Source organism: Malaclemys terrapin, chromosome 14 (assembly GCF_027887155.1).
Source record: "Malaclemys terrapin pileata isolate rMalTer1 chromosome 14, rMalTer1.hap1, whole genome shotgun sequence".
Taxonomy (NCBI): domain Eukaryota; kingdom Metazoa; phylum Chordata; order Testudines; family Emydidae; genus Malaclemys; species Malaclemys terrapin.
The window spans coordinates 35,852,206-35,879,982 of NC_071518.1; the positions used below are offsets into that span (position 1 = coordinate 35,852,206).

The window sequence follows — 27,777 nt, forward strand, 5'->3', positions numbered from 1 at the left end:
CAGTGGACTTCAGATTCGGGGATCCACCCTTGGCCTGAGCATTTCAGAACCTTCATCAGCACCCACCAGAAAGAAGGGGACCAAATGGATGCACAGTAACGTTACAGACGGGTGGCTGGTTTGCAAGCCACCAAAATATCCAAAGGGGCTGAGTGTGCTGGTGCAGGTTAGTGTTGCGTTATGCAGGGTCTTGTGGGGTGGATTGTGTAACCTTTACCCAAGCGAGGGAGTGCTTCCCAAAGTGAGTAAGCTCCTTGCTGTCAGGTGGCCTGTTCACATGAGTAAGAGCCCACCCACGGGTGCATAATCTAGCTCTCTGCAGGCCAGTACATAAAACAATACAACCCAGAAGGAAATAACCCCCAGTAAAAGGAAGGCAGGTGAAAGCTGTAATGTGAATACAAAAGACTGCCAGAGGCACTCCAGAGAACAGACCGAATTTTCCATTAACCCGCCAGTGTACGCAGGGCTGAATTTCAAATGGCTTTTCTGGTGTCGCACTCAAACTTTATTACCTGACTTCTATTTGCTGTCTTGAGAGATCTTATCTGTAACTGCCTTTAAATTGACATGTGACTTCGGAGAACAAGCCTTCCAGTGTTCAGTCCCTGGAAAAGCCCCCCGCCGCCGCACACGCGAGTACACCCACCTCTGTGCTGTTCAGAAGTTCCGTTTGAGCAGATGAGATCAGCGTTTCGGCCCCGATTCAGGCAGCCCGTCCCTATTCAGGGCAGCGCTTGAGAACATGCTTGTCTTTAAGTGCACGTTTACGTTCCATTGAGGTCAACTTGAAATTTAGGAGCGGTGTCCCTCATTGAAGCCATGGGAACCTGAGCCTGGTTTTGGGGGCTGTCCTGAATAGGAAAGGAATTAAGTCTGCACTCAGATGGCTTTCTGAATTGGGGCCATAATCTCTGGCTCTTTCAAGGCGTGTTTCTAGAAATGGGGCCCCGATCCCTGCATGGGGCCCTTCAGGGCTACTGCAATACAAATAATAATGTCAGATTACCTTCACCTCTCTGTAGTGTATTCGATATGGGTCCTATCCTGACTGGTGCTGAAAAAAAAAATTAATGGAGATATCCCATCTCCTAGAACTGGAAGGGACCCCTGCCTTCACTAGCAGGAACAAGTACTGATTTTGTCCCAGATCCCCAAGTGGCCCCCTCAAGGATTGAACTCACAACCCTGGGTTTAGCAGGCCAATGCTCAAACCACTGAGCTATCCTTCCCCCCCCGTGTAGCCACAGTGTACCCAGGAGTCCGGGAGCTGCAGCTACTCAGCCCCCTTGAGGCGTGAGTGCTTTACGCAAAGTAAATAATTCAGTCCCTGCGGGGTATGTTAACTTCTCAGTGCACCCGGGTAACACCTGTTAGCGCCGGTAGGAGTGCCACAGGCTTCAAGCATCGGTTATACCGAAGCCCATTTGAAAGGCAATTTGGGGTTCTGGATGGCTCAGGGGATTGTTAATGGTCTATGTGGTCTTTCACCTCTAGGTCACCCTCTTGAGGCCAGGCCAGGACTCGTTACCATAAGAAAGGTGTTTGATGCCCTATGTGGAATGGGTTCGTTGACTGCTGTCCACATCACAGTGAGTCGCCGCTGCTCTGGCTAATGGGCATCCTTGATGCCAGTCTCATTCTGGAGGTGAACCCCTGGGGAAGGTATGTAGGTTGCTCTTCCCATGTGAGGTCTGGGCTCTGCATGGTGAGGGGGAAGCACATCCGTGGAATCCCGTGGAGGAATCTCGCAGTGCTGCCACCTCTAGTACTATACCTGTTGTGTGGACTAGGGGAAAGGCAAATCTTCCCAGCGGCATTACGGCCCAGAGTCAGCAAAGCACTCGAGACATGCCTAGCTGTAAACGTGAGAAATCCCATCCACGTCGAACAAGGCACCAAAGTACGTGCTTAAGTCAAGGCCTTGACATTAAGCAGGCACTTAAATACATTGGTGCTCTGGGGCTTAATTTCTCACAGTGGCTTTATTATTTGCATTGTGGTCGTGCCTGGAGACCCTAGTCCAGGATCAAGGCTCTCTTGGGCTGGGCACCATACACATGTGTGATAATACAGTCCCTGCTTTACAATCTGAGCATATGGTACGACAAATCGGGGGGCCCGGGGAGGACGATCACGATATCACGATTGGGGAATAAGCACCAGTCTCGGCTTACGACAATGTGGTGCTTCATGGCAGCTCCTCCCGTGCATAAGGGGCAGCATGGGAGAAAGCCCAAAGAGACTTGATGGATGGGTGCTAACGGCTAGTGCCGGTGGCCCAGAAGAAGCAGCATCTGGTTGCAAGTGAGAGTTGACAGGCAGTGAGGCCAAGCCAGGGAGAGCCCTAAAAGTAAAGGCAAGAAATTTGTGTCTGTGATGAAGGAGGAGCCAGTGGAAGGATGCAATGAGGGGGGATTAATTGGAAGATAACATCAATATCTGATTGGTTCATTGTGTCCCCATCACACAAGTGCCATATCCTTTTGCACGGTGTGATACGAGTAGCTCAGGGAGATGCTGCAGGTTAGGAGCTAGGCGTGTTGGCAGAGTTCTGTGAAAGGATCTTGCATAATGCTTTCCTGCACTAGTGCTGCCTCAGGTCTATACATTTGTCCTGGATTTTCATGATCTCTAATGCCCCAGCTCAGTGAGGTACCGGAGCACCTACCCAACTTTCACCACTCTTATCTGGTTGAGCTGGTGTTTCCAGGTTTTGATGGAGAACTTTGTGGAAGTCACGGAGATTTGTCTCATGAGCTCTCATACTTTAACCCAAAGGCCAGGAGAGTTTAACTTTTGTTTTAAAAAAAGTCACTTCTCCCCAGCGATGATGAGACATTGGTGTTAGCAAAAAGAAAGTTTTCAACTATCTGACTTTAAAATCCCTTTCCCTGTCACTGTTCAGCTTTCAGTCTCTTGAGATGGTAACTTCCCTAGCTCACCAGTCACCATAGAGTCCCCCAGAGCAGATAAGATCTGGATTTATGATGCTAAAAAAACACAAGTTCTTTTGCACAGAAACACTTCAGGTTTTCTCTTTATATCATACAGAAGGAAAATGAGCACAAAGCCCATTTTATTTCCCTGTGCAGGCCACCTTCAAATACCTTTCCTAGTGTTTTGCAGGCAACAGCAAAAAATTCTGTTGGGTAAAATGTTCCATTTTTACACCATACCTGTTTGCCAAATCCAGCTACACCTCTACCCCTATATAACGCTGTCCTCGGGAGCCAAAAAATCTTACCGTGTTATAGGTGAAACCGCATTATATCGAACTTGCTTTGATCTGCCAGAGTGCGCAGCCCCTCCCCCCCCCCCCCCCCCCCGGAGCACCTCTTTACCGTGTTATATCCGAATTCATGTTACATCGGGTCGCATTATATTGGAGTAGAGGTGTATTTGCACACCACATGGAGATCCGTATTCTGGTCTTTACAGAGTAATTGCTCCAGCTTATACACTACACACACGTTTTTGTCCACTCATTAAAAAAAGCACAACACCCCAGCTTTTGGTGTGCACAATAAACTATACCCCTCCACCCCAATGGCCCTGTTATGTGCAGATGGGATCCTGGTGATGGCGTGTGGATGAAGGATGTGCTCGTATATACAGTGTTTGTCAGCTGCGTGATCACATGCAGTTCTGAAAAATCTGGCCCTGTGCTCACTAGAGGGAGTGTAACTGTCCTGTGATCTAAATGCCTAACTCTTGGGTACCTGCCCATCCCTCTGAGTATGGCCCAATAGCTAGGGGACCAACCAGGGACTCGAGGAGAGCTGAGTCCAATTCCTGCTCTTCTGCAGACTCCCTGAGTGAACTCACTTTGGGCGAGTCATTTAGTCCTTCTGTGCCTCAGTTCTCCAGCTGTAAAATGGGGGTGTTAGCACTGCCCTACCTCACTGGGTTGCTGTGAGGACTGAAGGTTGTTAGTTGCTTAGGCACTAGGGTAATGGGACCCAGAGGTAGATAAGTTCACAGCTTTGCCCCCAGGCATTGCACATGAGTGGAGAACGCTGTGTCTATTAATCAGACCGATCATTCATGGGCGCCTCCCACCCCCAGTGCTGAGATGAGAACTGCAATGCGACAGCCCTGTGTCCCTGGACCCCAGCATGCAGAGTGCTGCTCTCCCATTTCCCACACATACAAAGAACCACAGCCACAAACAACTCTACCCCCCATCTACAATTTCCCTCTGCTCAGACAAGAGCCTACGAGCGGCCGAGTTCCTCCCGTGCAGTACTGCGCACTCTGAGCTCCCGCTGAATCAATAGGAGTGGAAGGCACTCAGCACCTTGCCATGTGAGGTCTCTCGTCTCATGTCAGCCTCCTCTCTGCTCCTTCCCACAGTCTTGCTGGGGTTGGCAGGGGAGCTTTCTTCTCTGCCTCTCCTGTCATCTGGAGCACTGTATCCCCCTCACATCTTCCTCTCTCCATCAGAGCCCTGATGGAGACATTTCTTTTCTCCCTGAGCCATCATTTAAATCCTCTCTCTCTCTCTCTGGTTTTATTTAACTCTACGGCTTCCCTATTCTACACTGCAAAGACCTTTGGGATTCCTTGTGGGTACAGAGGGTGTTGTCTAAACTAAACTTACACTGTAAATCGGTGAATCTGACAGAGTGTGCTGCATGAAGTTACACGACATAACAGAGAGTACTTTTCTTTACACACCTCCACCACAAGCTAGCTGGCTTCTCTTCGGCAGGGTTAAACTCAGCAGCTGTACGTGAAAGCCTCTGAGCTGCATGGGCAGTGACCAGAAAAACCCCATAAACTTCCTCCATAGCCATTTTACAGAGGCCCTTCAGGCTGGGGCAATATCCCCGAGAGAGATGTGTTGTTTTTGTTTTTACCTAACAAATTGTAGCAGGAACAGAATGTACCTGGTTAGGCTGCAGGGGAAACATAACTCCACATTCTCCCACTGATCTGTCCTTGGGACTTAATCTCCAATCTGTTATCGCAGCCCCGATCAAGCACTGGGAGTCAGCGATTCGGGTAACAGGCATTTTGATACCCCCTCAGGCTAGTCTTTTCCACGACCAGCTCCGGGTGGTTCAAGCCAATTAGTTTTCCCCATGAGTAATTGATTAAGTGGCGGCCAGTTGGTTCGTTCTGGTTTCGCTGTGTATAAAGTCTCCATATGCGCCTGTGTGCCGCCTATAGTATCACAGCCTCTCCATCGCTTGACCAAAAGGGACCCAGGCAGAGGGAAGAGCAGGGATAAAATGGCGGAGTTGCCAGCCATAGAATTAACTGACTTGGCCCAGGCCAATGGCAGGTTCACCATTAGCACCCTGATCAGCACCGAGGACAGCAGCAAACCTCACTATGGACAGCCTGACGCTGCCGCCTGTGAGGCTACCCATCCCGGCCACCTCACCCACAGCAGCACTTTCTACCTGAGGACCTTTGGCTACAACACCGTGGATGTTGTGCCGACTTATGAACATTACGCCAACACGAAGGTGGCAGGTGAAACCAATAAAGTTAGGCCCACGCTGGCAGATCTACATTCTTTCTTGAAGGTAAGCTGTGTAGAAGGACTGTCTCTAGCATCGGTTTACTTGAGCAGTGCTGTAGTCTGTGCGTAGCAAATGCTCTTTCTGTACTTATCTCTGTCCCTGTAGAAGAAACATAGACTTTGAAAGGAGCCTTCTGCAAACACGGGTCATAGAAAGATTCGCTGAATAACTGAACCATGGGTGGAAATCGAGATCTGTTCTTAATCTATTTACTAACAAGCAACGAAGGTGAAATCTGATGCTTTAGGTCACTGCAAATGGTTCTCCAGCTCTATTGCGGGCAACCAACCACTTCTGAGCGCTGAGTGCCCTGTTTCCACCAGGAGAAAATGTTGGCCGTTGAGACTTAAATATCAGGCAGATGGATCAGCTCATGACTCCATCAGCTTGTGTCACCATCCTGAGAGGTCAGAGGTAAATCACAGGGGCGTATAGGATGAATATTGCTGCAAAATGCATATTCCCAAACTGAACATAAAACAAAGGTGTGGTAGGATTGTAACCTAACTACCCTCTGCAATATTTTCACATCGATGACATTCTACTGCATATGAAGAGGAAGCCTGTCTGCTCTCCTATAATAACATGGCCTTGCTTTCATCATGTTCACATACAGTGAAATCTGTCTGTCTCCAGCTTGGGAATCCGCCCCCTCCTTGGTCCAAAACATCCCATAGCTGATGCTCTTCAGAGCAGATTTTCCCTCCAGGCATGGCGAGGAGTGGCTAGGGAAGAACTGTAATGGTCAGGATGGGGATTGGGAGGGTCACCTGCATTCGGATGCATTTCTAAGTTATGCCAAGGGTGCCAAGAACATGTAGCTAGGTGCCCCCCTTTTTAGCATTTTTATAAACTCAAGTAAATAAAGAAGAGAAATGACCTGACAGAGGACTTGCAAAACTCAGTTGCTTCCTAACAAAGTCAGGGCTGAGATCTTTGCCCATGAGTCTGCCTCATAGATGGTGGTGTAGGGTTATGTTTCCTTGTCCCGTCCTTTTCTTTCCTGGGGGATAAAAAGAATGCTGTTGAAGTCTCTCTGCACAGTTATGGTCATTTACATTGACCTTGCAGCAAACAGAGGTATGCTTGTGGTTTTTAATTTTCAAGTGAAATTAGCAGTGCTGAAAGTTCCTGGTTTGATGGACCTAGAGACTCAAATCCTGTATTTATCCAGCAAACGGACTGACTATGGGCAGGGCACATTTTCCCTAAACTGCCCCCACTATTGTACCCCTTACTTGGAGGGGGAAGAGGGCTCCATGGTCTGTAAAATCTCTGGCCTTATGGGTATCTATCTGCATCCCAACCCAGAACCCCCTTCTCTGTTGCCAAAGCTCTTAAGAAAGTAGTCATGGAGGTTCAGTAATTTCAAACAAGGTGTTTCAAGTTCTCTTACTCTAGCTGTTGGGAAGGGGTGTACCAGCATGACACAGACTCAAGCAGTAAAAACGGCAGGGCTGTGTGACATGGTCAGTGCTCATCCTATTGCGAGTCACTCTGGTGTCGTGGTCTAGGTCACAGGCCTCCTCCATTGGGGTCTTTTGCTATCTCAGCATTCCATGGATGAGCTGAAGATGGACTCATTTCTCTGCAGCCTATAGTCAACAAGCGCCTGGGGCTCACTGAAACCTGCCATCATCTTGCCCCCGTGCCCGGAGATATTTGTGTTGTCCTTACGCTGCTGATGAAAACTCCTTTTGAGGCATCCTGTGAACAGTGTTTTTCCCATGTGTCCCACCACCTTTACTAAGAGCCGGGTTTTTAAAAGTATTTCAGCACCTAAAGATGCAAATAACTGCTTATGGGGGATTTCAAAAGCACCTAGGCACCTAAACCCCACTGAAAACACTTGCATCTTTAAGCACCTAAATACCTTTCAAAAATCTGGTCTTTAGCCTCTATTCCCCATCTGTAAAATGAGGATAACAGCACTTCCCAGCCTCCCGGGATTGTGTGAAGATAAATGCACTAAAGATTGTGAGGTACTCAGATCCCATAGTGATGGGGGCCATGTCAGGCCTTAAAACAGACAGATAGTGAAAATCTCACCCATAGTTCCTTATATTTTCACAGCACTGCACAAATATTAACTAATTGTGAAGCAAAAAAACCCAAAGTCTCCACTCCCCACATCTGCTACTACTGATGAAAACCACTATATACAAGCTAGGTATTATTGTTATTTGCAAGTTCTGATTTACAGTATTTTAAGAAGAAACAGGAGTACATATCTACTTGTGTGGTGGTGTTATTCATTATTTGTATGATGATGATGTCAACTGAAATCGGGGTCCCATAGTGCTCGGTGGTGTACAGACACCTAGTGAGAGACCGGTCCTGCCTGACCAAATCTTGTTAGCACAACATTCCTGCTTACCTCTAGGATTAAAAATTTCAAACGGGAGGGTTGAAAATTGACAAGTTCTAATATGTTCCCAGACATCTTCCTTTCTGTCCCACCTCTATGCCCTGTTGTAACTTGATTTCTCTCTGCTTTCTCAGTCGGACAATAGCCGTCTCCACAACCCAGTGTACGAACCCCAGAGAAGTAACGGCCTGAGTGACGAAACGACTGAGGAAGATGGTGGTGAGGGTGGGGAAAAGCCTCCAGGTGAGCCGGTCCGATTTGGATGGGTGAAAGGAGTGATGGTAAGTTTTTTTTGTTGTGTACAGACCAGAAGGAAGTGTAATGGGAGAGCTTGGGTCCTATGCTGGCAAAAATTCAGGTATAGCCCGATCTTGCCACCTTCACTTTCCCCAAGTTGTAAATCACTCCTCAAGCCATTCCATTGACTTCAATGGAACCATGCACAGGGTAATGGCTTGGGTTTGAAAGTCAATGCAGAACTTTTCTTCTCTCTGGGTTCAATGTATAATCTAGCTTGTATTGGTGTGACAGATCGATGCAATCCTGATGCCTCATATGCCTAGTATAACCTGTTATATTAAGCCACATGATGGCAGATAAGTTCAAACTTGACAAATGGAGGGTACTGTAGGTAGGGAGGAAGGATGGTCCAGGGGCTAGGGGATCAGTCTAGGTTCAATCTGGTTCAATCTTGTGTTCTGCTGCAGGCATTCTGTGTGTTACAGAGCCACCCTGTGCCTCAGTTTCTCACCTGTGAAATGGAGATAATAGCACTTTACTTGCTGTGAGTTTAAGTACATTAAAGAGCGTGAGATGCTCGAACACTAGGGTGACAGGGCAAGTAGAAGACAGATTCAAAGGAAACATTTGAATAATTCTTGCACATTACTAGGTTCTAACTTGACTGCATCCACTGGGTGTCTTTGCAGCAAGCTCAGGGAGGTCTCTGCTCAAGGTGCCGAAAAAACAATCAAACAAATGGTTAGGAGGTGTAAAGAATGGGATGAGAAATCATATTGAAAATACGTTCATTTCATTATATGTCAATCAGATGCCCTGACCTGGAATACTGTTCAGTTCTGGTCACCCTATTTCAGGCAGCATTCAACAGAAAGAGTGGGGGGTGGGGCGGGTCAAAGACCAGTGATGAAATAATTAGGGGCATAAGAAGGCTTCCATATGAAGGGAGATTGAATTGGGTCTGTTATCTTAGAGATGAGACAGATCATAGGGATGGGATAAAAGTATACATAATAATGAATGGTCTAGAGACGGTAGATGAGACTTTTCTATTAACCCTTTCTAATAATTAAGGCTAGGTTTTAATCATGGGTACTTTTAGTGAAAGTCATGGACAGGTCATGGGCAGTAAACAAAACTTCACGGCCCATGACCTGTTCATGACTTTTACTATATACCCTTACTAAAACTTAGGGGGGGGGTGGCTCAGGGGGGCAGCCTGGAGGGCGCCATGGGTATTGGGGGGGTGCCACGGGTGCTGGGGGAGTGCAGGTGCTCGGTGGGGGTGCAGCCTGGGGAAGCGCCGCAGGTGGTCAGGGGAGCTGCGGCCTGGGGGAGGTGCCATGGGTTCTGGGGAAGGTGGGGCGCAGCCTGGGGGGGGGTAGCCTGGGGTGGTGCTGCAGGTGCTATGGGGGTGAGGTTGGCAGGGCTGGGGCAGGCTCCCTACCCAGTTCCTAGCTCCACATGCTGCCTCCGCTCCACCCCAAGCCCCGGTTCTTGACGCTCCCATTGGCTGGGAACTGCGACCAATGGGAGCTGCAGGGGTGGTGTCTGTGGGCGGAGGCAGCACATGGAGCTGGGAGCTGAGGGAGGGGAGTTGCTATCACCCTTCTAGGGAGCTCCCCCCAAGTAAGCACCGCCCTGCACCCCAATCCCCAGCCCTGAGCCCCCCCACACCCAAACTCCTGCTACGACTGGCTTAGGGGCTGCCCGAGCTGCTCAGGTGGTTCCCGGGCCAGCGGCACCAGGCTGCTGCAGAAGTCACGGTGGTCACGGAATCTGTGATTTCTGTGACCTCCGTGACAAACTCGGAGCCTTACTAATAACACAAGAACAAAAGGAACATTCAACAAAATGGAAAAGTGACATATTCAAAAAACAATAAAAAGAAATGCTTTTTTTTTAAAGCACAGAATGCACAATGAGCCTGTGGAACTCATTGCCACAAGGTATCGGAGGTAGCGCTTTCAGGTAGAGAGGAAGGATGGTCCTGTGCTCAAGGCATTAGCCTGGCCCCTGAGAGACTCAGGTTCAATCCTCTGCTCCACCACAGACTTCCTGTGTGATTTTGGGGAAGTCACTTAGGCTACATCTACACCTCAAGCTAGGGGTGTGATTCCCCTACTTGTGTACGTGTCTTTGCGCTAGCTCTCCTCAAGCTGGTGTGAGTATAAATAGCAGTGCAGCTGCGGTAGCATGTGTGGTAGAGGCAGTGAAGACACGGAGGAGCCATGCCGAGTACAGACCAGCTTCAGGTTCATAGATTCCAAGGCCAGCTGGGGCCATTGTGCTCATATAGTCTGAATGCCTGTATAACAAAGGCCAAAGAACGTCTTTAAAATAATGATAGAATCATAGAATATCAGGGTTGGAAGGGACCTCAGGAGGTCATCTAGTCCAACCCCCTGCTCAAAGCAGGACCAATCCCCAGACAGATCCCTAAATGACCCCCTCCAGGATTGAATTTACAACCCTGGGTTTAGCAGGCCAATGCTCAAACCACTGAGCTATCCCTCCCCCGCAAAGGAACAGTGACCTGTTTCTGCCTGGTTTTGAACCGGTGACGTTTCGTGTGTTAGGTGAACGTGATCACCACTACACTACAGGAATATTTTTTTTCGTCCCTACATCAGATCTTTTAGAAAACACATCCAATCTTCATTTTAAAATGGCCAGTGAAGGAAAATCCACCAGGCCCCAAGTACATTGTTCCAACGATTAATGACCGCCACTCTTAAAAACGTATGCCTTATTTCTCAGTCTGAATGCTTGGCTGGGTGGGTCTGCGCTCTGCACAGCTCAGCTGTGTTGCCGCTACCAGGGCTACCGTGGCTACATTGCTACGTATACTCGAGCTTGCGTGAGGACGTGTGCGTGAGCAGGGAAGTCCCACTCCGAGCTTCATCTCTCTGTGCCTGTGTTCCCCAACTGTAACGGGCGGATAATAGCAATAGGCCTGGCCTACCTCAGAGCGGTATTGTGAGAGTAAATATACTGAAAGATTGTGACGTGCTCAGCTATGGCCCCGGGGGTCATAGAAATACTGAACACAGACAGGAGAGTTTAACAGGATTCCGAACAGTGTTGCCAAGTGAACAGGGCACTGGACTAGGATTCATGAGACCTGGGCTCCATTCCCAGCTTTGTTGCTGGGAGGCTGGGAGCAAGTCGCGTCCCTGCCCTGTGCCTCAGTTTTCCCATCTGTAAAATGGGAGATGATGATCCTGGCCTCCTTTGCAAAACTCTTTGAGATCTACTGATGAAAAGTGCTAGATAAGAGCTAGACATTGACATGGATAACACGGACACCACAGAGTTGCAATAGGAAGGATTAAAAAACTTCTAGAAGGGAAATTAAGCCTCACGATTCAGGGCTTAAACCAGCCTCTGACTGATGAGGTTAGGAGGAAAACTTCCTGTGGGCAGGTCACTCCACTTCATGGGGCTCAAGCATTTGGCATTAGCCACTATTGCAGATCGGATATTGGACTTGAGAACCATGGGTCTGACTGGTTTCGCTATTCACGCGTACGGTCAGCTGTGCAGATGATCACAGGAGATTAACGTGGCTGTTTTCCTTCTAGATCCGATGCATGCTGAACATCTGGGGTGTGATTCTCTATTTGCGATTGCCCTGGATCACTGCACAGGCAGGAATTGGTAGGTGCAGCTCCATTCTCTATAGTTACCAGCAACAATGATCTTGTTTATATAATTTGTCTCACTGTAAGCCCTGACAGAGTGCTTGGCATTATTCAAGACACAATGAAAACAGTCTCTCCCTTCCCCGATATCCTTAGGCCCAATTTTTAAAGGTGTCCAGGGGTTGCTGTGCCCTCATTGCAAACCTAACTGATTTAGGAGCCTAAATCTAATTTTCTAACGTTATTTAGGCACTCAGGAGCCCAAATCCCATTGACTGAGGGATTTAGTTCCTAAATCTTTTTTGAAAATAAGACATAGGCTCCTAAATCTGTTAGTTGTTGCAACACTTAGCTCAGCAACAACTACATACTTTTAAAAATCTGGGCTTTGGTGTCTATGGGGCAGCAATGGAGAAGATGGGATAGGGATATAGACAGAGGCAGATGCAATATAGAAATTGGGCTCAGAAGAGGACATGGTCCTTTATAGACATCCTGGAAGAAGTGGGTTGAGGGGAAGGGTGACTTTATGGATCAATGTACGGGGTGCCAAGGAAAAGGGTCAGAGACGGTGGTATTGCTTTCTTCACCAGGCAACAAAGTGCAACTAATTCCTCTTCTCTGCAGCACTCACATGGCTGATTATCTTCATGTCTGTGACGGTGACGAGCATCACAGGCTTGTCCATCTCTGCCATCTCCACCAACGGCAAAGTGAAATCAGGTAGTGTTTGGCTCCCATTTTCCTTTTGAGGGCTCTCATCGCCCACCGTACACTCCCGCTTCCGCCGAGTCCCTCGCATTCTGGTACTTTACATACTGTGCTCCGATACAGCTCTGGTAAATGCCACTGAAAAGAGAGATGGAAAAGACCTCTTAGGCTATGTAGTGTCACCCCCATCTCTCTGCCCAGTACGGGACTGTTCCCTATATAGTGCTTGGTGCATCTCAAGAAAGTTTGGGGGCTCTGCTTACCAAAAGATTGAGCTTTCGGTAGGACGGTGGGCAAAATACCTGGATGTATTAATAGGGGAATATCAAGCAGGATCAGGGAGTGGATATTACCTCTGCATACATCAGAGGGGAGACCACTGCTGGAATACGGTGTCCGGTTTTGATGTCCATACTTTCAAAAGGATGTTAAAAAAACTGGAGAGGGTTCAGAGAAGAGCTTCAAGAATTAATTTGTGGGCTGCAAAACATACCTTATATTGAGAGACTTAAGGAGCTCAATCGATTTAGCTTAGGAGGAGGTTAAAAGGTGATTTAATCATGGCCTATAAGTACTTACAGGGGAGAAGATATCTGACACGAGGGGGCTCTTTAGTCTAACAGGTGAAGGCATAGCAACACCCCAGAGCTGGAAGCTGAAGTCAGCAAAGCTCAAACTGGAAATAAGAGGCCACTTTTCAACAGTGATGGTGACTAACCATTAGAGCAGCTCACCAAGAGATGTGGTGGATTCTCCGTCACTTGGAATCTTTAAGTCAAAACTGGATGCCTTTCTAAAGGATTCGCTGTAGTTCAACCACAAGTTACTGGGTTCAGGATTGATTCAGGAATCACTGGGTCAAACCAGGGGCGCAACCGGAATTTTCCTAAGGAGGGAGCTCCGGTTCCTTAATAAGTAGCAGAGGTCACGTTCCAAAAGGCATGCGTTCCCCCCTTCGCATTTCCAAGCACCACATATAGATCCTCACCAAGCCGCCATCTCTCCTTCTGGAGGCAGTGTGAGGAGATGAGGACTTGGGAAGCCAGGAGCTGGGAATGGGGGCAATCTCTCTGGTGTGAGGGGAGAGGTCCTGGCTGGCCCTGGTCTCTCCTGTGAGAGAGGAGGGGGAAGAGATCCCAGCTGGCCCCGGTCTCTCTGGTTGGAGGGGAAGGGGGACAGGTCCCAGGCAGTCCCTCTCACCTAGGGCTGGTCCTTGCATATGGGGAAGAAGTGGTGATAGAAGCTGTCAGCGACTGGCTGGAGGGGAGATGTCTCCTCCTGAAGCTCTGGCCCCCGGAATCCCCAGACCCAGCTCCCTGCTTCCCAGAACTCTGGGCCGCCATCTCCTCAAGCTACCGCCTCCATCTCTTCTGCTTCCGGGCCCACTCTGGCAGGAGAGAGAGCAGCTCAGCAAGGACATTCCCATGGCTTGTAGTGGAGTCTCTGGACAAGGGGGGCAGTCCAGGCTGAAACTGAAATATGAAATCTCTGACATGTTAAATAAAGGTTCAGCCTGTTTTTGTGTTATCAACACCTAGTTCCCTCACGCCAATTTCTCAAGAGTTTGCTCTTGTCTAGTTCTAAGTCTCCCTTCAAACTCTTCCTTCTCCTAGGCAGGGATTCTTTAGAAGCACAAAAACAACAAGGAGTCTGATGGCACTTTAAAGACTAACAGATTTATTTGGGCATAAGGTTTTGTGGGTAAAAAGCCTCACTTTTTCAGTGACATCTGAAGAAGTGGGTTTTTTACCCACGAAAGCTTATGCCCAAATAAATCTGTTAGTCTTTAAGGTGCCACCGGACTCCTTGTTGTTTTTGTGGATACAGACTAACACGGCTACCTGCTTAAGATAAAGGAAGCAAAGTACAGACAACGATTCATGGGACTCTGGGTACCGGTATAGACCACCAAATCCTGAAGAGAAGGCGGGCAAGGAACAAGGCAAGAATCAGGGGAAAACATAGATGCCAAGGCAAAAACCGATATGCTTAATAGCTATTTGGCTTCAGTCCATAAAAAGGAATAATAGTTAATGTGGAAGTAAGACAAGGCAGGATCTGGGACGAGAACTGATTCATCATCACTGAACTGTTTTCAGAGAAGCACACAATTAATGCTTTTTTAAATTAGAGATGGGCCTGACCCAAACCCCAGATCCAGACTTGCCTGAACTTTGATGTTCAGATCCTGATAAATGGCCTTGTAAAATGTTGAGCCTCTTTTCCTATCTCCCTGTGTCATTGTCACTCACCACACATACAGTGCATGGATGTGGGTAGGCGTCTGCCACACAGGCCATAGTGTCCTACTTGTCATTAATTTGTGTAGAGGACAAAGAGCCATTTAAGGGCATGTTGTTCGGTTCGTGAATATCTGTGATCACCTCAGGTACTGCAATGTTGATCCTGCGTGTGCAGTATTTAAACAATGGAATGTTTCTGGCACGCGTTAGGTGGCACCTATTTCCTTATCTCAAGAAGCCTCGGTCCAGAGCTGGGTGGTTCCATCGGTCTCATATTTGCCTTTGCGAATGCCGTGGCAGTGGCCATGCACACGGTGGGCTTTGCGGAAACTGTGCGCGATCTGCTCCAGGTAAGGAATCAGAGTTGTTTCACGGTGCCCCTCCCCCAATCTCATCCGCGAGGACTTGTACCATGTCAACATTTAAGTCCTTCTTAAAGACCAACTTCTGCCATGCTGCCAACAGTGAACAGTTGTACAAAAAAATCTGTATTTGTTCTTCCTCTTTTCCCTCAACTTGTCTGTCATTAAACTTTTTGCTCTTTACATGCCATTGCGTGTGCATTAATTATAAGCAAATTAATTATCAATAGTTGACACATGATTGGTAATTAATCACTTATAGCCACTGATTAGTTATCAATACTCAAATCAATAACCAACAATTAATAATCAACAGCAATCAATAGCCATGGAAATCATGCTAAGTAGAGATGACAATGACCTAGTTGCTTTTCCACTCCACGTGTTTGCCAGTTCAGGTTTGTTCCATACAGCCTGCTCCTGCCTGGTTTGAAACTGGAAATTGTTTTTTTTATTATTAATTTGTTTTAAAGATCATTTTAAAGCTGTTTATTTAGGAAGTATAAATAACTTTACAGATCCATACCTTAAACACACCAAAATGATATAGACCCACCCATTCACGCAGTGCTCTATGGAACTTAGGTAAGACGCAGCCCCGGCATTGAAGAACTCCCAGTCAATAGTATGGCCATAATGTTTTAATGTAAAATAAAAGTCTAGAAAAATGCCTGGCAGACCAGATTTAAGGTAACCGGCAACTGAAATGACTTAGCTGGTTGAATGTTGGTGCAAAAGAATGATGGTTTTATAGGCCCCTTCATTCTCTATTGTTTTTTAATAAGAATTGGAATTTAAAAGTACATAAAGACAGAGGGAAGTGAAGGAATCGGATGCTGTCTGTATGGTTAGGGTCAACTCTGCCATCAGCTTCCAGAACTGCAGACTGCTGACTTGGGCTTCCTTTCTCAGGAACATAACTCGCCCATTGTAGACCCCACAAATGACATCCGCATCATCGGGGTCATCACAGTGACAGTGCTACTTGGGATTTCCTTGGCCGGAATGGAGTGGGAAGCAAAGGTAATGGTCTCAATTGTTAGGATGAACCTAGGAATTTCCATACCACAACACAGCCATGGTCCAGCGAGCCCAGTATCCTGCCTCCAACAGCAGCCAATACCAGTTGCTTCAGGGAATAGTGGAGCCAGACCCTCCCTCCGATAATGCACCTAACTGCAAGGTTCTTACCACCAGGAAAATTCTTCCTGACCCTTCCTGATGATTGGTTTTTGCCCTGCAGCATAAGCATTGCCAGCCCAGATATAATTTTCTTCTGACTGTTGAAAGTGTGGAATCTGTTCTCGTTTATACGCATATCCAAATCTCTCTTGAATCTTATCACCGCGTTTGCCTCAAGGCTGTCCTTTGTCTGGTTCGTTTGTTCAGATGCTGCTGTTTGCCTCCTTTAACTAGCCACAAAAGTCTGCTGGCCAAGGAACAGACAAACACAGATTCAGGGTTCATGCTGCATCTTGTAATATGGGTCTAGCCAGAACTGATGCTTCGCTCAGCCTGTTAGGTTGGATGAGGTCATCTGTCCCCAAGTTTAGGAGGGGCGGGAAGCATGGTACGGAGGAGAGGTTGGCTCGCTCCTTTGCACCAACTAGCATTAGGGTATAAGCAGCATTGCGGCTTGCGAGGAATGCACAGGTTACTTACCCTGACCTACTAGTCACAAGGGCAGAATGTTGCTTCGGGGGGCCTGTTTGCAGCTTCCCCACTGGAAGATGGGCGAAACTTCCTTAGGAGTTGCCCGCCTGTACTTTTCACTCCTCCCCTTTTGTACAGCGTTTGCAGCAGGTACTCAGCCAGCAGATTGTTCAGCCGGATTCTTTTGGTCTCTCAGGCACAGGTGCTGTTCTTCATAGTCATCATGATTTCCCTTGTAAATTACATAGTGGGGACGGTGATTCCAGCCTCCGAGGAGAAGCAGGCAAAAGGATTCTTCAGTTACCGAGGTAGGTTCCAGCGGTGGCTAACGGCAGGAGTTTGGGGGGAACTCGTACTAATTCTCATGGACGGCTGGGAGAGCCGGCGTGAATGACTGAGATTTGCAAATAAGCAAATAAACAGTGAAAAGGGAAGACAAACGTGTCCTCTAATGGAAGAGGAAGGATGGTTCAGTGGTTAGGGAGGCAGCCTGGGACTGGGAAGGCTCAGGTTCAAATTCTTGCTCGGCATCAGACTTCCTGTGTGATCTCATGCAACTTGTCTCTGTGCCTCAATCCCCACCTGTACAATGGGGATAATAGAACTTCCCTACCTCCCAGGGGGGTTGTGAGGACCAAGACATTAAAAGATTGTGAGGCATTTGGGTACTAAGATGGTGGGGGGCAGATAAGCATATAAACTGGCTAGAATGTATTTTCAGTCAGTTTACTGTGTCGGCTGGAGTTTAGTTCTAACGATTATGGTGGAATGGGAACAAAACCCTAGGTAAGGTTGCACCAGAGTTTTCTGTTCCATGGAACTCTTAATTATGATAAAATTCGAGTAAATGTTCTCCGGTCCATGTCACAAAACGAGGAAGTCTTGGTGCTCGGCGTTATCACCATAACCTCCGCTGTTCCATTTCGGTGGAGAGGGCCTGGTTAGCTTTGTGTGGCTTATATGGCTTTTGGATCATAGAATCATAGAAGATTGGGGTTGGAAGGGATCTCAGGAGGTCATCTAGTCCAATCCCCTGCTTAAAGCAGGACCAACCCCAACTAAATCATCCCAGCCAGGGCTTTGTTCTACTGTACCAGCATGATTATGGTTTATTGACACATGTAGATGAATGCTCTAGTACAGTGCTGAACTGAACGTTTCCATACGGTCACTTTGTTCTCAAGGTCCTGGCAGTTAGTCGATAGTAGGGCAGCATGCAACAGAAATGTATCTCGTTCAGCTCTGTTACGTGCCTGCCAGGAAAACAGCCTCTCATGTTAAGTGCCCGCTCTGGCCTGCTTGTTCGGCGTAAGAGCGGTGCGGTAACGAATAAGGCTTCCGGGGAGACAATGACACTTTCCTGGTTGTTCTGCTGAACGTTTGCAAGATGCTGGAGGCCCATAAGGATCTACATCCAGGGACAGAGAGGTGAATGCTCCTGCAGTGTGTATGAGATGAACCAAGACCGTGTGGCAGGGGACCCAGCCCAGTATGTGTTTCAGCCCAGGACTGTGCAAACCACTTTGGCTGAGTGAAGAGTGGGAGACCATTGGGACCCTAGAGTTCTTGTGGGTGTCATTTACCAAGCATGCAAGTACTGCATGTGCCTCGTTTTCATAGGTGCTCAGCATTCACAGATCCCATTGATTTCACCCCCGGGGATAAAACATGCCGGCATTTGTCTTAATTACCATTTGCTCTTTGACATAAGAAGGATCAAAATGAATCGGCTGAACGTGGCTATTTGTCACTGTCACACAGAACGCCCATTTATTGCCAGGGAAAGGGCTTATCTCTGAGAGAGCTCGATGGATCAATGGATGAAACCATCGTGATAATTAAGGCTGCGATGAAATGCTTCTCTTTCATTTAGTGAATTACGCCATTCCTGCTGGAATCATTCGAATCCCCTGGAGCAAAATCTCCAGACAGGCAGTGGCCGAATAATTTTTTATACCGAGAAGCATTTTTCATTTGGATTCTGCCCTGTCCACTTTAAGGCCCGACCCTATAACAGATTGAGGGTAGGGAAATAGCAAACAAGAAATTAGCTCATGACACATCCTTTCCCAGCCCTCCTTAGACTTTGTGTCATCTGTGTAGACCTTGATTTCACAATCAGATTGGCATGGGCAGATCCATACACCTGAGCAGGAAGCCAGGCCCAAATTTGTAAACGTATTTAGGCGCTTTTGAAAATGGAATGTAACCTTCTAAATCACTTAGGCCTTGCTTTTAAATACCTTTAAAAAACTGGACACCTGTAGGCAAACCCACTGATCTGCTTGCCAAATCAGAGTCTGAGACTGTAAACTCGGATCTAACTTTATGACAAGAAAGCACCTAGCACGTTTTAGGGTGCCGTATAGATAACAGTAGAACGCTGCAAGGTTGCCTCCCAATAGCAGTTTGAAACACTGCAGCTACTGTTTCAACCATTGCCTTTAAAGTGAAAGAAACTTGATTAAAATGATCTAGTAGATTGGAATTGATAGAAAAATATTTTTCTCCTCCAGCTGATATTTTTGCTCAGAACTTTGTGCCAAATTGGCGCGGACCAGATGGCACCTTCTTTGGTTTGTTTTCCATTTTCTTTCCATCGGCGACTGGCATCTTGGCTGGAGCCAACATTTCAGGTGATTTGAAGGTAGGTTTTTACCCCTCCCGGCCAATACAGCATCATAAGGCAAGCGGCACAGGTTGTGTGCTATAGGCAGGAATGAGGTTGTGTTAATCAAGCTCCGTGTGTCAGAAACGGGCAAACTCCAGAGTCGGTAAAACTTCCTTGATTGGCTTTTGATTTTGTAAATCCAAGAGCAGGCCTGGTTTGGATCCAGGCACCAGCGCTCCAAGCGCGTGCCTGGGGCGGCAAGCTGCGGGGGGCGCCCTGCCGGTCCCTGCGAGGGCGGCAGTCAGGCTGCCTTTGGCGGCATGCCTGCGGGAGGTCCGCCGGTCCCACAGATTCGGCGGCAATTCGGCGGTGGGTACGCCGAAGCCGCAGGACCAGCGGAACTCCCGCAGGCACGCCGCCGAAGGCTGCCTGACTGCCGTGCTTGGGGCAGCAAAAAACCTAGAGCTGCTCCTGGATCCAGGTCCCGCTATACTTGGATAATTTTTTGGTCTATCTCTGTTTTAGAGCTGGCCAAAATCTTTTTATTTTCAAAACATTTTATCCAAATTTTGAAAGAACAGTAAAAATAATTAAAAAAAAATAACAGATGTTTTATTCGTTTTTTGAGTGGCGATGGAACTGGTTGTCGTTTTTAAAGTTTTAACACACAAGTCCAAGAAATGTTCATGGATATATATGTTTTACTGCATTTCCAACTAGCTCTACTCAGTAGGTTCTTAGATCCTGATCCTGCTCTGTAGGGGTGGCACCCATCACCCGTATAGAGGCCCAGTTACATTAGCTCAGGGGTCCAATGCCCAAAGACTCTTGCAGGATTGAGGCATTAGATTGCACAGTGATGGATGCACTACAAGGCCTGGTCCACACTAAGCCCCCAGTTCGAACTAAGATACGCAACTTCAGCTACGTGAATAACGTAGCTGAAGTCGAAGCATCTTAGTTTGAACTTAAAAGTACTTACCGCGGGTCCACACGTGGCAGGCAGGCTCCCCCGTCGACTCCACCTACTCCTCTCGCAGAGCAGGATTACCGGCGTCGACGGTGAGCACTTCCGGGATCAATTTATCGCGTCTAGACAAGACGCGATAACTCGATCCCAGAAAATCGATTGCTGGCCGCCAAACCAGCGGGTAAGTATAGACGTACCCCAAGACTCTACACAGAATAGAATTAATACTGGGCTACCTACATTTATTGCACAGGAACGGTTGAACTGATTTGGATAAATCAGTTTCCCAAGCAATAAATTGAACTATTTTTGAGGTTAGGGAAAGTTTGGTAAGCTTTGTTTCTTCAGTTCACAGGACTCTGCCCTTCCTGCCTGGGGAATGAGTGCCAAAATCATGTGAGGAAGACTTCTCGCAGAAGTGTTGAGCTAGCTGCCGATTAGAAATGACTGGCAATCTCTCCCAAGAGCTTGGGCTCAGGATAGTCCCAGCTCATTTTGCATCCCAAAGAAATGTCAGATAGTTTGGCTATAAGCATCCGAATTGAATCCGTTATAGATGGGCCCAGCATGCTGATTTGGACTGGCACGCCAAACACTCCAGAGTTTGGATCCAAGGGTTTGGGTTGCATGATACATGGAATCCCAGCCCTTCTGAAAGAGGAGGTGCTTATTAAAGACAAGAGCAACAAACTATAGACACAAACAAACAGGCTTCTGCACAGCCCAACACCCAACTTTGTCTTCCTTACTCAGGAGGGATCACACCCTCCCTTGTAATGACATGTTTATAAAGTTCAAGTTTAGGGCTGTTTCTGGCACCTTGGATTCTTACGAGGATTGTCCAGCCTGACAGCTGTTTAGTTGATTTTATAGCTCCTATCTTGTCCCTGAGGCTTTACCTTACTTTAAACCTTAGTTCCTCCTGTACCACTGACACATTGGGCAGTCCGGTTCCTCTACTGATCAGAGTCACTCGCTAGTTGTGATACTTCTTCCCAGATGAGGCCAGTGCATGCGATATCCTCTGTCACTGTCACTTTAAATAGATTAAAACAACATTCCGTGCGACACACTCTGAGATTTCCAACACACCAGCCCATCAATCCCACTTCACCTCCAAACATCTAGCACCGAAAGTGGGCTTTGCAGAGTGCCCAGCAGGTTAAGAAATCCAGACTCTGGACAGTGCAGGTATCAGGTTGAAAGCTGTTGTGCGGTTTTTGAGTATCTCGGAGTGTTTTCTCTTCTTTATAGCTACAAAAATGAAAGGTAATTTTGTGGTGCCTATGGAATGCTGCTGTGTAACTCTGTGGTTGCCTTGCTTAGGATCCAGCCATAGCCATTCCCAAAGGCACGCTGATGGCTATATTCTGGACTACAATATCCTATCTGGCTATTTCTGCTACAATTGGTAAGTAACATGCATAGACTTAATCAGTGGCAGTGGTGGGGAAGTGACATATGATGAAATGTCCATGGTTAATTACATGCTTTCATGTTCATTAGGGACGGGGCAATTCCCAGTTATCAGGAATCCTGGGACACAAGGCACTTTGATTCAGTCTGGCTCAGATATCCATTCTGATTCTGGGTACCAGCAGGGGTGCAGAGTACAGGGGAGTTAAACAGTCAAAAAAACAAACTAATAAAATTATAGTTTGATGATTTTTAAAAAAAATCTCATGATTTTTTGAGATCTGACTCAGGAATTTTGACCTCTTGAGGTTGGCAACACTGTAAGTGTCTCCAAAGAATTCAACCCAGTTTGACAGTGGGCCCAGTATGTACTATCCATGGCACAGAACCTTGGGAGCTTTAGTTGGCGCTGGGTGGATGCCTGTGTAGCGTGGACATGTCTGATACAGCTGAAAGTTACTTTAAAAACAAAACCTAGTACAAGTTAATTCCAGGAGCAGCCAGACACTTGGGACACTGGGCAAAATGAATGGGCAGTCTGTGATAGCCGCCATCTTGGTTGGCACATTGGAGATTGGAGGCCGCTGGTTCAGAGTGGAAAGCATAAGCGGCTACAGCTTGAGCTAAAGCTCTCTAGATGGGGACTGTGACAGACTTATCTCCTCTGTGGATCAGGCACCTGTAAGACAGACTCAATAATGAGTTACAATTACACGGGGACCTTTGTTAAAGCACATCTGGGCATCATCATCATATTGGAAAAGACAGATGGGAAGTGAATGGGAGCTGTTCCCTCCTAGGTGCCTGTGTGGTACGTGATGCCTCTGGGAGCCTGAATGACTCCATCCCTGTTGGCTCTCCGGGCTGCGAAGGACTTGCTTGTGACTACGGGTGGAACTTCACGGACTGTGCTCAGAAACAGAGCTGTCACTATGGACTCAGCAATTATTACCAGGTACTGTCACTCTGGTGCTCTCCGCAGCGTGGCTTAGAAGGCTCAGGCTGGGTGGGTCACTTTGGCCTGGGGTGCGGGAAATCATAAGATATCCATTAACGATCTGGAGGATGGCGTGGATTGCACCCTCAGCAAGTTTGCAGATGACACTAAACTGGGAGGAGTGGTAGATATGCTGGAGGGTAGGGATAGGATATAGAGAGACCTAGACAAATTAGAGGATTGGGCCAAAAGAACAAGGACAAGTGCAGAGTCCTGCACTTAGGACGGAAGAATCCCATGCACTGCTACAGACTAGGGACTGAATGGCTAAGCAGCAGTTCTGCAGAAAAGGACCTAGGGGTTACAGTGGACGAGAAGCTGGATATGAGTCAACAGTGTGCCCTTGTTGCCAAGAAGGCTAACGGCATTTTGGGCTGTATAAGTAGGGGCATTGCCAGCAGATGGAGGGATGTGATCATTCCCCTCTATTCGGCATTGGTGAGGCCTCATCTGGAGTATTGCATCCAGTTTTGGGCCCAACACTACAAGAAGGATGTGGAAAAATTGGAGAGTCCAGCAGAGGGCAACGAAAATGATTAGGGGGCTGGAGCACATGATTTATGAGGAGAGGCTGAGGAAACTGGGATTATTTAGTCTGCAGAAGAGAAGAGTGAGGGGGGATTTGATAGCTGCTTTCAACTACCTGAAAGGGGGTTCCAAAGAGGATGATGCTTGGCTGTTCTCAGTGATGACAGATGACAGAACAAGGAGCAATGGTCTCAAGTTGCAGTGGGGGAGGTTTAGGCTGGATATTAGGAAACACTATTTCACTAGGAGGGTGGTGAAGCACTGGAATGGGTTACCTAGGGAGGTGGTGGAATTGCCTTCCTTAGAGGTTTTTAAGGTCAGGCTTGACAAAGCCCTGGCTGAGATGATTTAGTTGGGGATTGGCCCTGCTTTGAGCAGGGGGTGGGACTAGATGACCTCCTGAGGTCTCTCCCAACCCTGATATTCTATGATTCTATGATAAGATTTCCATGGCTGGTGGTTCTCACCCTCTTCCCGCCCCAGTTCCTTTGCTGTACTCAGTTAGGTTTGGATTTAGTGCCCCTCAGAGTGGAAATATTAGCCACACCCCAATGCAGCCAGTAGCCACTGAGGGTGATAGGACAGTTGCCTGAATTGCTGCTTTCTCTCTTTTAAAAAAGTAACTTGCAACAAATGAGGAAAGGGTCCTACAGATAACGGGCTCTTTCTCCACGCCACCCTGATTCATTCCCAGAGCATCCTGTGACATGAACGAGGTGGGGCTCTGTGGGGGAAAAATAGTATGTGACCATGTAATTAACGACTGTATTATAATGCATATGCACTAGAGGGCTGAGTTAAGGTTGCACAGGCAGCCTGATTACTGGCACTTCCTACCTTCTGAGTGCTTGACTTTGCAATCTTATTAAGGTTCTTTTGGCGTAGGGTGTTTTTGGCTGTAATAAGCTGTGCTCTGAGGAGCTCTGAGTGGTGGCTGTCAGAGTCTGAAGCTTCCAGTGGGAGGAGCCCAGGCTGTTAGATCACTCCAGCATCACCCTCGCCTATCTCCCCCTGTTTTTTCTGTAGAGTATGAGCATGGTATCTGGATTTGCCCCCCTGATCACGGCTGGAATCTTCGGGGCCACCCTCTCTTCTGCTTTGGCCTGCCTGGTCTCAGCACCTAAAGTCTTCCAGGTGAGATGGTGGCATGCTCAGGGGACCACGAAAACATCTGCAGTGTTGTCTTTCGTGTATACAGTAAACATGAGTCCACAGCAAGCTAGCAGGTCACTGGCATTTCAGAGCCGTAATTACAGGCCGAGTCTCCACCACGCGTAGGCACTGTGAGTTCTATAACAAGCTGAATAACCACCGTGGTTGGGCCTCACAATGCATCACTGGTAGGGTGACCAGATAGCAACCGTGAAAAAACAGGACAGGGGGTGGGGGGCAATAGGCACCTATATAAGAAAAAGTCCCCAAAAAAGGGAGTGTCCCTATAAAAACAGGACATCTGGTCACCCTAATCACTGGGAATTTCTTTAATCTGATACTCTTGATGCTTCTGGGGTTTTTGCCTGGAGCGTTGTTCCACCTGATCCCATCATGCAGTGCAGCCCATGAGCTGGGGGATATGCACATTCCTACTTTTTCATGCTGGCCCCTTGGCTTTGCTCCTATTGGCTAATCCTAATGGGACAGATTCTGTCCTCAGTCACTCCCATGCAGCTTCTTTCCTTTCAGTGGGCTTGCGAGAGTATCAAGGAGGCAGAATATGGCCCATTGCTTTTGTTCATTTTATGAATTAAGAGAATTAAGGTGACATCTCCTGCCCTTTCCATAGGGCCAGCCGTGATGGCAATGCCCCATCAGGTAGGGTTGTTACCACTGATATTGGGATGCAAGTCAGAGTTATTACAATTAGCGTTTCCACAGCGAAGGGGACCTGATAGCAGGAATGGGCAAACTGGTTCTAAAAATATATCAACCCTCTAGGGCAGTGTTTCTCAAACTGGGGTCGCTGCTTGTGTAGGGAAAGCCCCGGCGGGCCGGGCCGGTTTGTTTACCTGCCCCGTCTGCAGGTCCGGCCAATCGCGGCTCCCACTGGCCGCGGTTTGCCACTGCAGGCCAATGGGAGCTGCTGGAAGCGGCGGCCAGTATGTCCCTCGGCCTGCGCCGCTTCCACCAGTTCCCATTGGCCTGGAACAGCGAACCGCGGCCAGTGGGAGCCGCGATTGGCCGGACCTGCGGACGGGGCAGGTAAACAAACCGGTCCGGCCCGCCAGGGGCTTTCCCTACACAAGCGGCAACCCCAGTTTGAGAAACACTGCTCTAGGATGGGGACCAAATTCTGTTCTCACACTGTTGTAAATCTGGAGTAAGTCCACTCAAGAACAAGGCTATACACTGAGCCAGTGAAAGTGCTTGGAACTGAATCCTGCTTCAGTCAACCCTCGCTCTCAGCTCTAACCACTAGTCCGCAGCGCCTGTCAAGTCTAGGTGACTTCTCTTTCTCTCCACAGTGCCTGTGCAAGGACCAGCTCTACCCTCTGATCGGCTTCTTTGGGAAGGGCTATGGAAAAAACGAGGAGCCCATCAGGGGTTACATGCTGACCTACATCATAGCAGTGGGGTTCATTCTTATCGGTAAGTGCCTCGGATTTAATAGGTTGCCAGATCCAGTAGGTAGTTTTCTCTGCTTTTTTTCGACAGGCTGATTAATGATCAGTGTGGTACCAAGTGGCTGTTTCTTTGTCAAACCAAATTCCTGCCTTTGTTAACTTCTTCCACCGTGGTATGAAAAATGGCTGCAGGTTTCCTACACACAGGAGGCCGGAAGATAAAATTATATTGTACCAAAGGATGAGCGCAAGGTAGATTGTGAGAGCCTAATTCTGCCCTCACTTACACACTTGGCTAGTCTGGAGTAGAGTTACTCCATATTTATGCCCAGGTGAGGAGAGATCGGGCCCAGAGTTTGTTCCAGGAAGGTAAGAAATAAGTCCAATCTAAGCGAGTTCTGTCATTTGCTCGGCAAGAAGAGTCCGACGGCTACTTCTCCAGTTGCACTGAAACCTGAACAGCCAAATTGGCGCTGAGCATCATTCCCTCCCACGGAGCTCAGTAGGACATGTGTTAAACCACTAAGCCACTGCTGCCTTTTTAACTGGAGTTTGATCTTGATGGAAGGGGCTAATCCTTCCCCATGTGCATTGTAATATTAGGGGGAGAGTCCTTTCATAACACATACACAGGGAAAGAGAGAGCTGGACGTAGAATCCATATCCAATGGCTCTTCCATATCATGTTGATAGACATCTAGAAATCTCTACAAGAGCTGGATAGGGTGACCAGGTGTCCTGATATTTAACCCTTTGTCCTGCATCCCAATCAATGTATGATCGGGACACCATTTGTCCCAATATTCAGGTAAGGAGGTGAGCGGGAGGGAGGCGCTGATTCCATGGTGCTCCAGGGTTGGAGCACCCATGGGGAAAAATTGCAGCCAAGCTCCCCCCGCCTCGCCTCCTTCTCCCTCCCCCCCCCCGCCAGTGCTTCCCACCACCTAACAGCTGTTTGGCGGCACTTAGTGCTTTCTAGGAGGGAAGGGGGAGAAGCGGGGATGCGGCACACTCAGGGGAGGAGGTGAAGAAGAGGTGGGGCAGGGGTGGGCCTTGGGGGAAGGAGGTGGAATGGGGGCGGAGCAAGGGCGGATGCTTGGGCGGGAAGAGGCAGGGAGTGGGCGAGCACCCACCCGGCAGAGGGGAAATCAGTGTCTGGGAGGAACGGGGGTGGACTGTGGGCAGGGCTGACGCACCCCAATGTGTCCCGATATTTTAGTGTTGTGATCTGGTCACCCTATAGCTGGAACAATCAGCCAGGGCTTTCGGTTTCTTCTTGATTTTCACCTCTCTCCCATTCTCAGAGGCTTAAGTTGGCCAGGGTGTAGCATATGCACTAATGAGCCATCCCTCTCTTTTCTATCCCTGTAGCTGAATTGAACACTATTGCCCCAATCATCTCCAACTTCTTCCTGTGCTCGTACGCACTCATCAATTTCAGCTGTTTCCACGCCTCCATCACCAACTCGCCGGGTGAGTGATCGCTACGCTGGTGCTCGGTAGCTACACTCGTCTCGTTGGCTGGGCGGTAGTGTCCGGGGTCTCTGAGCTTTACAAGGCTGGGGTCACTCTCTGCAGCAGGGTAAGGTGTGGGACCGAGCCCAATGGTTTCATAGTAAGAAGCTCTTTGAGCTGAACAAGGCGATATGCTTGGAGGATCCATAGTGATTAGGAGATGGGGGAGTATCTTCAATTCCAAAAACAGAGCATCTCTGGGTGGGGGTGGTTGGGTACAGGTGTCTGCTCCTACTCTGAGAGATATCAGGTTCTTTCTCCACCCCTGCCTTTGTCTCCCAGGGTTACAAAGAAAGCATGAGCCACTGATGAGCCTAGGACTTGGGAGACGTGGGGTCACTTCCCTACTCTGCCACATACTTCCCGTGTGACCTTGGGCCAGTCACTTAGCCTCGATGTGCGTCACCTGTACAGTGGGGATAAC

At 48.2% G+C, this 27,777-nt stretch overlaps 1 protein-coding gene across 3 annotated transcripts in view; it reads left to right on the forward strand.

Annotated features, from left to right (window-relative positions):
* The first annotated feature begins 1,577 nt into the window (after nt 1-1,577).
* Nucleotides 1,578-27,777, forward strand: part of SLC12A3 (solute carrier family 12 member 3) — a 58,341-nt gene continuing 32,141 nt past the window's right edge. For 2 of the 3 annotated variants that reach the window (XM_054049338.1, XM_054049336.1), the window contains exons 1-13: nt 5,201-5,537; nt 8,037-8,183; nt 11,727-11,802; nt 12,414-12,509; nt 14,951-15,090; nt 16,015-16,125; nt 16,952-17,063; nt 19,272-19,402; nt 21,663-21,747; nt 22,553-22,707; nt 24,304-24,411; nt 25,740-25,863; nt 27,210-27,311. In XM_054049338.1, the coding sequence (XP_053905313.1) occupies nt 5,238-5,537; nt 8,037-8,183; nt 11,727-11,802; nt 12,414-12,509; nt 14,951-15,090; nt 16,015-16,125; nt 16,952-17,063; nt 19,272-19,402; nt 21,663-21,747; nt 22,553-22,707; nt 24,304-24,411; nt 25,740-25,863; nt 27,210-27,311 (1,687 nt within the window). In that variant the 5' untranslated portion in view covers nt 5,201-5,237. Of the gene's footprint in view, nt 1,593-5,200; nt 5,538-8,036; nt 8,184-11,726; nt 11,803-12,413; nt 12,510-14,950; nt 15,091-16,014; nt 16,126-16,951; nt 17,064-19,271; nt 19,403-21,662; nt 21,748-22,552; nt 22,708-24,303; nt 24,412-25,739; nt 25,864-27,209; nt 27,312-27,777 lie in introns of those variants that run through there. The other variant, XM_054049339.1, reaches the window with a different exon arrangement.